At 40.2% G+C, this 12,198-nt stretch overlaps 1 protein-coding gene across 4 annotated transcripts in view; it reads right to left on the reverse strand.

Annotated features, from left to right (window-relative positions):
- Positions 1-12,198, reverse strand: part of OLA1 (Obg like ATPase 1) — a 111,577-nt gene that overhangs the window by 47,907 nt on the left and 51,472 nt on the right. For all 4 annotated transcript variants that reach the window (XM_081314452.1, XM_081314453.1, XM_081314454.1 and 1 more), the window contains 2 exons: positions 3,373-3,453; positions 3,043-3,140 (listed from right to left, as the gene is read on the reverse strand). In XM_081314452.1, coding sequence (XP_081170578.1) covers positions 3,043-3,140; positions 3,373-3,453 — 179 coding nt within the window. The remainder of the gene's footprint in view (positions 1-3,042; positions 3,141-3,372; positions 3,454-12,198) is intronic.

Here is a 12,198-nt window from a genome sequence, read left to right on the forward strand (position 1 = left end):
TTGCATACAGAGATCATTGACTGAATCAACCCATTTTTTTTCAAACAGATCCCAAGTATCAGATCAAAAATCTTAAAAGTCAATACTCTTACTGGAAAAACTATTATTTAAATATCATGGTCATTATCAGTGGAAATATCTATTTGCCAAGTGCCTAATTACATTCTCATTCTCTCTCTCTCTCTCTCTCTCTCTCTCTCTCTCTCTCTCTCTCTCTCTCTCTCTCTCTCTCTCTCTCTCTCTCGTAAAGCTGTTTTGAACTTATATGATCATATATGTCATCATTATACAGTAATTAATTCATAAACTATAATTGTCTAATATTCAGTAATACTTTCCTTAAAACAGTTCCTTTATATTAAATGAGAATAATGAATAAACCATTTCAAAATGAACCTTTATATTAGAAATCTCCATCTATTATAACAGTATCCTGTTTTATAAAATTACCATAAATATGACAGTTATATAATGATTCCAAACGAAGGCTAGTATCCTGCATAGTTTGCCGGGCAGTAATTTTAACAGCAGATTAAAAATAACTGCAGTACTAATTTTTAACCAGGTACTTAATGAAGAATTTTTTTCCTGTATTCTTTATGCAAGAATGCTTTTACTTGATTTAAAGAATAGCAATATTTAAAATGTTTCATCTGATTCTTCTCTACATTCTGATTAGTGCCATTTGATCATAAGTAAGCACAAGCAACGCAGCTGCTTCATCAGCTTCTCTTCAAAAATATAGTCTTAATCAGATATCAGCTGAATGACTATTTTAATTTTATTAATACTAGCAGTAAGCATTCCAGATTTTATATCTTTCAAAGGTCAGTATACCTCTTCAATTACCCTAAAGTACTATCATTCCCTGTTTTCTTCCCCCCTAGCACTGAACAAGGATATCCTATCATTAAAATGTTACTGTGATGTTATCAGTAATTAAAATTTTCCTTTGTTTAAAAAGGATGATAAACTACAAATGCACATTCTAGTTTTTGAAGTTCTGCTTATGCCCAAGTATGTTTCAAGTATCTCCTTGATATTCCTGTAAATCCTTCTGAAAGATCTATGAAAATGTTTATTGCTCCATTCTCCACTCTTCTCTATACAGCACAAAACCAAGGAATCTTTGTTTGTTAGCCAAGCAACTAATACTTTTCCAACTGAGGTTAAGAACATGAAGCAAAAGTCACCAATTAAAGTGTTAAGACTAACAAAATATAGTCTAATTGCTTGCATTTCTTTGTACAACCAGAAATATTAACAAATGACACCTCATAACATGCTTCAAAATAAAACATTTATTTTAATGCAAAAATCTACTGCATATAAAGAGGGCTTCAACAGCAACTCCTCTGCCAGGATGAAGGTAAAATGGCCATCATTCTGTCTTCAGGTGATGGCATTCCATATCACACAATGTTTCGCACTCATAAATACATGAAAATACTTCCTCAATCATTTTTTACAAGCAGGGATGCACAGGGGGTTGTCAATGGCTAGCTTGAGGGAAAATAGGAACAGCAGGCGGCAGAAGCTGTACTGAAAATGGTTATGTGGTAAATTCTCTTCTGTAACATCACTCAACTATCCTACCCTTTGATCTTTCAGCTACAATTACATGAATATCCACAAAATCTGGACTAAAAGAACACTACAACCATCACTGGTACATGAACACAATACTATTTCTAATATTAGTTCATAATGTAAACATAATATTTACACATTTTTAAAAACAGTTTATGTGGTATATTTTCTAGTCAGTTTTCACCACAGTCAGTTTCATATCTACACAAAGCCATACAGTGTAAATGGTGTCAGAGAAATTACAGACTGGTGCCTCCTAAATATTAAGAAACTTAATGTCTAACTACTTATCTTTACTGTAAAATAATATCTACTGGAGATTTCCTGAATACAGGAGTGCTCATCCATTCAGCCTTACCCATTTTCAAATAAATGTTGATATATACTGCCATTGCAGCCCTCAAAATTTTTCCAAAAGTCCTAAATTTATATTTGTGTGAAACCAAATAATGACTCTCGGAGCGGAGTGTTTTGCAGCTCAGCAACAAAATGTTCAGAGTTTTCTGAAGATTGATTTAACTTTAAATAATCCATTAATAGAAAAACTTATTTGCATACTGAATCATTCACTGTAAAAGTTCACCTTTTTAAAGAATATAGGTGCATTATAACAATAGGAACAGAAGAGTTCTGAGCTGAAATAAATTTCACAGAATGTATCTTATAACTTATTGGAGTTAACCATCTGACATTAATTATTGTTTTGGCTTCTAGCCTGTGAATGTTTATTTTTCAGTTTAAAGTCTTCTCGCTCTTTGATACCATATGGAAATGAAAATGTTTAATGGGAAATTGAAACCATATGCATCTAAGTACTTAATGAAGTACAGGGAGAGTATGTTTTAAAAGAATTCTGATACACTGTTCTGGATACTTTTACAAAACAAATACAACAACAGCTTAGTTTTTCTTATAACTTAGCGCACAATTGCATTTGTTAAAATAATTAAAAACAGTGCTTTAATTGATGTCTTATTTTAATGCAATAAATCAAGCATCTATTGCCCACAAAGTCTCATCTCAAACTTTTTTAGGACAAATTAAAGTACACTGCTTTCAGATATGAGAATTCTAATATATCATCATGTTCTGGACTGGATCTTGATCCCAAACACTGCTTCACAGACAGCTATTGTCAGTATTATGAAAATTTGAATTGGACAATTACATGAAATATTTCAGTACTTAATAAGAATCAAGAAACAAAGCTGGATTTTGTAAAGTAGCTAATGATTCTATAACCGATATTAATAAAAAAATGGCCAAAAATGATAAGAAAATTGATTTAGTAAATGTCTAGTAAAGTTTTCATTTCTACTGTATTCTGTTAAGTATCGTATATTTTCAAAAATAGCATTAAGTTATACAGTATGGAACAGAAAAACAATAATATCTATTTTAACCAATGCTAAGGTCCCTTTGGAAATTATAATTAAACTTCAAAAAACTCACCATTTGTTTTTCTTTCTAATGTAATCTTTTTCGGAGAGGTTAATCAAATAGGTCATTGGTTTAGAAGTTAAAAACAAATGTTTGTTGAGCACATCAATCTAAAAGATAGCAAACAAAAATTATGTAAAACATGCAACTCTGTAGTGTCCCCCCATATACATATATATGCAAGTGAAAAAAATAGTATACTTATGGTTTGTAGATGAAGATGATATTAATTTACTAGAATTAGAAGATTTAAATAGAATTATGGTGCACATGATATCTCTCTGCTTGGGTTTTTTAATGGGAAGATATGAGACTTGATAAAGTAATAGTTATAAAACTTGCCTCTTTATCATTCCAATCATGATAGAAGCGGACTGGCTTTTTTTCATCTATTACCCAGCTTTTGATTTTGCACATTATGTCCTGGTGGAATTAAAAAGAAACAAAAGACATTTAAATAAGTTATATTCTGCTATTTGCAGGAATGTTATTTCTCATGGGAGAGGAATTTTTGTTGGCAAAATATAACCAATCTTCTGAAATTTTATATATATTTGAATGGCAGAGCACAGAATATTACTAAGCATAGAATAGATATGTATGGGAAAAATACAAATTATACTCTTCCCTCCCTAGTGGAATAAAAAAAAGTCTAAGTAAATTTAAAACTGCCTTTCAAAACTCCACACTGGCAAAATAATTAAGCATCCAAAACACACCTATGAAAGATGACAAAAAAAATAACAACCACCACCACCCCTGGTAGCAAAAGAAATTGATCTGATTATAAAGATCCACCCATCAAGGTATTTGTTCCAATGTCCAAAGGGCATCATCTTATACCTTTAATTTTTTGCCCACACCTTCTCATCTCCTGCAAAAAAGCAAATCCTGCCAAAACTTTCATTACACAATGGCAACAGCCTTGCACTGGTGACCTCCAACCACCTGCACTCACTTTCCAAGCATCTCTCCCTGCAGGAAATCTAAAGGCCTTTTAGTTAGCAAGCTAGTGTGCATTCAGAAGGAGTAACTGCAGGAAGAGCCCAATGTGCTTTGTTTCTCTGGCCTTTCTTCACAGAAAGATTAATCATCTGTGAAATGGAAACGGCAAACAGCAAGTGACACAAACTGAACCCTTCAAGCCTCTCCTCATCGGCTTTTGTGGTTCCGCATCTGAAAGCTGCGTGTGGCAAGGTTTGCCTTACAGGCAGGTGTTAATAAAAGCGTCTTAGGTGTGAAAGGTCAAACTAAGCTCTTCGAGAAGTAGCACATTTTTATTTTTATTTTATTTTTGGTCAAACGTAATTTATGGCCAGGTTCTAAATGCTACAGTTCAGGAAAATGAACTTGAATATGATATTCCATTAAAGAATTTAACACCAACTTCTAGTTGCCAAATTTTAAGGCACACATCAATAAATGGGTCAGATGCATATAAATATATGCCCTTGGTATTTAGTACACTAGTATCCCCAATCATGCAATTGCTTCAGGTGGAAAAACAAGACGAAAGCTCTTCTGAATCTCAGTTCCTGATTTGTAACTCTCCAGGAACAGGACTTCCCACAGATTTTAACAAGAAAGGGGCAAGCTGAAAACTTTTAATGAAATATAACATGTTCTGCCTAAGAATAATCACTTTTACTCTCCTATAACTGATTTTCACTCATAAATGTTTTTAAAGTGGCTAATGTAACACCATTTCCTACAAGGAGAAGATCAAAGTGCTATATTACAAATGCATTATGATTAAAAAAGCACTGTGCAGCCTTGCTATTAAATGTTCTTTAAACCCTAAAAGGCTTCCCATAGATCTCACTTGGCACTGCATATACAACCTTTGACAAGTAATGTAGACCATTTTTATTCATTGCCTAAAATTGTAGGCAATTATGTGCGTCACACTGGCCACCTGCAAGTTCTGAATGCCTGCTCCAGTTGTCAGAGCTAAAAACTAATGTCGGAGGGGATTAATCTAAAGGGAGAGAGTCCTCTTTAATGGCTACAGCAGGTGAAATGGCCCAGCTGGTTACTATGATGAGTGGCCAGAACAGCTTATGTAGAGACATGCAACAAGATTACACATGTAAAAATAAAATAAAATAAGTAGCAAAACTTTGTTATCTTTGGCACTTATTGATGCTTTATTTGATTAGTAAATAATTCACTTAAGTTTAAAATGTGCATTGTTTTACCCTTAGCCTTTTCTTTATTATTAGAATAATTCCTCCGGTAACTAGTGGAGGAATTTTATACGGATTCAACTTTAAAATAGACACTTACATAAGCATAACAGCTGAGATTCTAAACTCAACAGGATAAACAGAAATCTCTCTTGTATGTACAATTTTTACTTGGATTTTTTTTCTGTACATACAAAAGGTTGTGAGAGTAACAATCCAGCCTTTCTTCCAAATTTGTTTAAGAAGAGCAAATGTGCTTTATACTTGGTCTACTTACACACTGTAAGAAATTATCAGAACCATATTTAAGAGTACATACATGTAACCTTACAATGATTGTGCATGCTATTTGAGTCTTATGTTTCAAGCATGAAAGAGATCAATTTCCTCATGTACATCCATTTATGCAATTTATGTCCAAATTACAGCAGTATAATCAACACTTATCACATGTGATACAACTCCACAATGCAGAAATGCAAGATTACCAAGATAATTTTTCATGAACAATTATTTATTTATCAGAAAGAAACCAATTTGGCAGATGTGGGTGACCCAGGCCTTCCTATTATAATCCAAGATTATAACAGATCAACCTTAGGGTATTTTAAAATAATGCTACCAAGACATTCCTATGCCTTTATAGCATATGTACACTTCCAATGTGATGTAAATGAAATTTTTAACACTTTGAAAATTCTGTTTATGCATTCTAAGAACTGACATAAGCATGTGATGGGACAATAGCCACATATCAGTTCATTTATCTCTTTTCCTTACTGAGACAGCTTATTTCTACTTAAGCAGCATGTTCATGAGTAGACCTATAATATCCTCATCCAGTAAAGTTGGGGAAGAGAAAAATTAAACATTATCAGATTTATACATTTATGTGAAATATATCTAAATAACCCAGGCTTAAGCATACTGCTTGTATTTTAAGAACTGGATTTGTATTTCTTCATGTTTTTTTTTAAAAAAATTTACATCACTTTTAAAAAAAATCCATATGAACCTACTTAAAAATGCATCCATTTGAAAACCAAATCTACAAGTATGCCATATTAATTGCACCTGCTATGTAAACCTCTGATTCATTTCTTTTTCAAAAGTAATTCAGCTGAATGGGATGGAAGAGAAATGGATGTTGTGATTCAAATGTATTTTTTGTTTCAAGAAATTCAATTATATGTCTTGTATATACGTACAGGGCTTTTTTTCTCATAGAACGCTCAGAACGGAGTTCCGGCACCTTTTTTGGATGGAACCTTGTAGGGTAGGGCAAGGCGGGTTGTATGACATGTGTGAGTTCCGGCATCTTTTTCTTTTACAAAAAAAGCACTGTATACGTATATATGTTGAACCTTCTCAATCTGGCCTATGATAGAGTCATCCACTACAGAATTAATTAAATTCATGAGACAACACAATTTTAAGACAGAGATATTCTAGTGTGCTGATTTTCCTATTATCAAAGTCTCTGTAGCATGCTAGCAACACCAAAGAAGAAGAGTCAAGATAGGAAGTATGACTGCTTCCATTCAGGTGCCATCATTTACCATAACAAAGCCTTTATGGGGACCTGGACATCAAGAGCAACACAATTTCCCTCTTGATTTGCAGGTGTGTTTCATCAACTACAACAGGCAAAACTCTCTCAGTATTCCAGGAGAAGATTAGTAGAAAGAAAATGATGAAATATTTGTATTTATAAACACATGACCTGGTCTGCAAAATGATCCCTCACTGCAAACAGGATTCTACAAGAAACCTCTTTTTCTAAGAAAAGGGTTTCAAGATGGAGTATGAATCATGCCATTTATGCTTCGCAAGCACAGAAAATGATGGGCTTTAGTGTACAGGTGGTCATTTACATTTTCCCAATGTCCTGACCTTTTAAGCACATGGACCAGGAGGGACAGAGTGGTTATCATTTAACAAGTTTTTTTTTTTTTAAAAGTTATCGGTTGGGTAATTATAAATCTTGTTCAGTTCTGGAAAAAAAATATGATATAAATAGTTTAGCTTTTTTAGTATATTGCCAGGTATAACTTCTTAAGAGCTTATTTAATTCAACATTGAGGTCATTAATGCATAGATTTTTGACACACAGCAACAAAATCATTTTACTTAGCTGGAATGCAAGGCAACAAAAAGTCATATTTGTCATGCCATGATTCAAAGATATTTAATCCAGGAATAAATTTACTATATCCTTACACCTTCAAGAAATTAATTTCATGAACATTAAGTAACTGTACAATAGCTCTCCATTCATTTCCTACCTTTTATTAAAAAATATGCCAAGATGGACAATACAAATACAAAAAAGACAAATACAAAGCATCAGTAATTATTCATGTTTTTTTAAAAAAACATTTCTACATTAATATTTTTTAAAAAATCCATCTGAACTTAAAAATGTATCCATTTGAAAAAAAAAAATCCACAAGTACGCCATATTAATTGCACCTGCTAGAAGTCAGGATAATGCCCAGGCTATATTCCATTCATTATAGCTTATTTAAGCCTCATATTAAAATGTAAATAGTACCAAGGCAACACATATACACCCTTCAGGAAAATAAACACAAATTTGTTCTTCTAACTTTCATTTCTAGGTATTCTAAATACTCTCCATTACTGAACTGGGGTCCCTATGAAGAAGTAAGTAAGAAAAAGACACCTATGAGAAACAGAGCAATGAGATAAAATTTCCCCATGCCTAAAGACATAAACAGCATAAATATACTCTGTAGATCTCTGCGCGCAAAGGAAAAACCATATTGCTCTCAAATGTAAAGAAAAAGCATTTGTTCCTTTAGGGGAAATGGTATTTATTTTCACAAGAGAAAGAAGTACAGTCAAGTTGTTACATCCATGCCTGTCTTCCACTAATCCTTAAAACTCTACGAGTTGGAGCTATATTGTCAGAATCATCCATTTACTTAAATATAAAAAATTATTACCTATACAGATAGTCCTTGACTTATAACCACAATTGGGACCACTTACTTTTTTGCCATGGTTGTTAAGTGAATCACATGGTCTTTAAGCAAATCCAGCTTTCCCCACTGATTTAATTTGCCTGATGCCAGCTGGAAAGGTCACAAAAAGCGATCTCATGTCACTGGGATGCTGCAACCATTGTAAATACAAGCTGGTTGACAAGTGCCTGAATTTTGATCATGTAACCATGGGGATGATGTGACAGTTGTAGGTGTAAGGACCGTTCATAACTTTTTCAGTGCCATCTTATTTGAATAGTTGCTAAATGAATCATTGTAAGTGAAGGACTACAATACAGTAAACCATTGATGTAATGGACTAATCTACTAAATTGTAAATGGGATTTTACTCCTGTGGAAAATGTATAAGATAATATAACGTTAAATATAAAAGTCCATCTGGGTACACAAGCAAAACTGACTACATCATGTCAAGTAATAAAACCGTATTCTGCAATTGTACTGTCATCAATCGTTTTAACATTGGAAGTATGAGCTAAAGCAGGCATGTCCAAAGTCCGGCCCGCGGGCCATTTGCGGCCCGCGGGGCGGTTTAATACGGCCCTCAACAGCCCTCCCTGCTGTATGTAAATGCGGCCCTCCCACGGCCCTCCCTTCTGATTGAGGGCCGTCCCTTCGGGAGCTGCTCCCGCCTCCCCCGCCGAGGGGCCGCCCCAGGAAGCGCAGGCCGGCCCAGCTGCCGCCAGCCAGGCTCCGGGGCTCCACGCGGCTTCCTCCGCCTCCTCCTCCTCCGCCGCCAGGCCTGCTCGGGGCCCGGGGTGGCTCCAGTGCGCAGGGGAAGCACGCGGAGAGCGGATCGTGCCCTCATCCTGGCCGGAGCGCAGCCCAGAGGAGGAGCCGCTGGGCCGGGCATGCCCTGAGCAGCCGGGGGTCTCCGGTTGGGCCATGCGGCGCTGTGGGCGAGGTGGGGGTGGCCGGCGGGGGTCTTGGCCTGCCCGCCCATCCCGCTGAGCACCTTCCCTGCGCGCCGCGGCTGCCCATGGCGGCGGCTCCGGCGGCGCTGGGGCTCCCGGGCACGGGGGCTCCGGAGGTGCCGGGCTGGCCGCTCTGGTACCACAAGGACCTGAGCCGGGTGGCGGCCGAGGACCTGCTGGCGTGGGCCGGGCGGGCCGGCAGCTTCCTGGTGCGTGACAGCGAGAGCGTGGCCGGCGCCTTCGCCCTCTGCGTGCTGTGAGTCCGTGGACCCGCGGGCGCCGCCTTGGGGACGGGCCGTGGGAGGGAGGGGAGGGGAGGGGGCCAGGGCACGCCTGCAGAAGACTCCCCCCCGAGGCTGGGCATTCCGTGGCGGCGGCCCCGGAGCCTGGAGCGGGGTCTGTCCAAGCCTCCGATTTCTTTCTTTCTTTCTCTTTCTTTCTTTCTTTCTTTCTTTCTCTTTCTTTCTTTCTCTTTCTTTCTTTCTTTCTTTCTTTCTTTCTTTCTTTCTTTCTTTCTTTCTTTCTCTCTCTCTCTCTCTCTCTCTCTTTTCTCTTTCTTCTTCCTCTCTCCTGCCTCCATTCTCTCTTCTTCCTTCCTTCCTTCTCTCTTTCTCCTTCCCTCCCTCCCCCCATTCGTCCTTTCTCCTCCCTGTCTCCTTCCCTCCCTTTCTCCCCCCCTCCCCCTCTCAGCCCTGCCTGGCGCTGGAGTCCCGGGGGTGACCTTCCGCCATGGAATCCGAGATGACTTTTTCGGCTGCAGAAATGTCAGCCTCCCGGGACGGGCTGGGCGACCCCCCGGTGGGGAGAGGTGACTCCCCTCCCCCTTCTAGTGGCTTTCCCGACTCCGGCCGCGCCGATCTGCTGCTCCTCCGGTGGGTTGAAGGACCGGCTGCCTGGCCGAACCGCCGCGCTCCTTCCCCTCGCCCCGGGCTTGGCGCGGCATCTGTGCCGGTGCAGCGAGGCTGACGGTGCGCACCTGGCCTGGCTGAGCGCGTGGCGGTTCGGCCAGGCAGGAAAAGGTGCGGGAAGCGACCGCCGCCTGGTAACGGTGCCCGGGCTCACAACGTGGAGGCGGTGAGCAAGCGCGTGCTCAGGGCGAGGTGGCCGCGGTCCAGTGAGGGAAGAGCGCCGAGGGAGTGGCCGGCCGGGCTGCGCTGCTGCTGAGCAAAGCTCGGCCGGGGCGCCCGCTCTGCTCTGCCTGGCGCCAGCTCAGAGACTCCGCCCGCCAGGCCCTTCTCCCACTCAGCCAGGCCAGGCGCGCACCGTCAGCCTCGCTACACCGCCTCCACGTTGTGAGCCCGGGCACCGTTACCAGGCGGCGGTCGCTTCCCGCACCTTTTCCTGCCTGGCCGAACTGCCGCACTCCTCCCCCCCCCGCCCCGGGCTTGGCGCAGCGTCTGTGCCGGTGCAGCGAGGCTGACGGTGCGCGCCTGGCCTGGCTGAGCGGGAGAAGGGCCTGGCGGGCGGAGTCTCTGAGCTGGCGCCAGGCAGAGCAGAGCGGGCACCCCGGCCGAGCTTCGCTCGGCAGCAGCGCAGCCCGGCCAGCCACTCCCTCGGCGCTCTTCCCTCACCGGACCGCGGCCGCCTCGCCCTGAGCGCATGCTTGCTCGCCGCCTCCACGTTGTGAGCCCGGGCGCCGTTACTAGGCGGCGGCCGCTTCCCACACCTTTTCCTGTCTGGCCGAACCGCCACGCTCCTCCCCCCGCCGCGGGCTTGGCGCGGCATCTGTGCCGGTGCAGCGAGGGCGCGCCTTCTTTGCCGCCGGAGCTGCCCCGGCTTCGAAGCCCTCTGGCTCCCCTGGGCGAAGGCGACGTCCAGGGAAGGGCGGGTGTGTCTGTCTGTGTGTGTGTGCACGTGCGCGCATTCTGTGTTTCACAGCCATTTTATGGGCTGGGATGTGGGGAGCTGGACAGGGGTAGGTAGGGCCCTGGCCTAGCAGAATTTGTGAAGTGGTGGAAGTGTGTGAGCTGTTACCAGAGAGTCTGACCTTGTCAAAGTAAGTTTGACAAGGTCAGACTCTCTGGTAACAGCTCACACAGTAAGTTTTTTTTTAAATTTATTTAAAATACATTGTGAAAACTCAGCTGTCAGTTGATCTTATGTTATAAAATGAAAAGTATGCCATTTGCAATTAACTTGGCATAAAATAATTCATTTGCATTTAATTGTAATTGTTCAAAGAATGTTCGGAAAAATGTTCGGCCCTCCAGCATGTTCACTTCATCCAATCTGGCCCTCTTTGAAAAAAGTTTGGACACCCCTGAGCTAAAGTGAAGATAGACTGTAGACAAGACCATCTGAAAATGATAAAGATTTCACAAAAAACAAAAATAAAAAGTGATAAACTTTTAGAGGAGAACAGTGATTTTGAGATTTGCTCTATTGCAAGATTTGGAAGAGATGAACATTATGGACCAAAATGAACAAACAGTCAAAAACATCCTTGAATCTGCTACATCTACAGCACCACCGGAAAAACATTTTGCAGTCAAAAATCTCTGACGAAACTATTGATTTAATGAAAAAACAACATTGAAGAAATACATCATTTTAATGCAAAGCTTGTGAAAAAGGCAACTGAAAAAACAAAGGGATTAATAGAGCAAAATGCAAGTTTATAAATACAAGAAAGGTTTTTTTGCACTAAAACATGAAGATGGCTCTGTGTGTAGAACAAGACAAGATATATTAGAAATAACTGGAAAATTCTATTCAAAGCTCTATACAAAGAGCAAGATCACTCAAAAATAACAACACCCATAAAAGAGGAAATGCCAGATATCCTCGTGGAGGAAGTATCAAGTCCCATAAAATCAATGAAAAATGGCAAAGCTTCAGGAAATGACCGTGTTATGGTTGAAATGCTGAAAGCTGATGGTCACAGTTTACACAAAATACTAGCAAAATTATACTCAAGATGCCTCAGAGAAGAAAAAATACCTGATGCATGGAAAAATGCTGATTTGATTCTTATACACAAGAAAGGGACCCAAGATGATTTAAAGAACTATCGCCCAATAAGACTTCTTTGTCATGTAC

This window comes from Vipera berus, assembly GCF_964194415.1.
Source record: "Vipera berus genome assembly, chromosome: 1".
NCBI classification, from domain to species: domain Eukaryota; kingdom Metazoa; phylum Chordata; class Lepidosauria; order Squamata; family Viperidae; genus Vipera; species Vipera berus.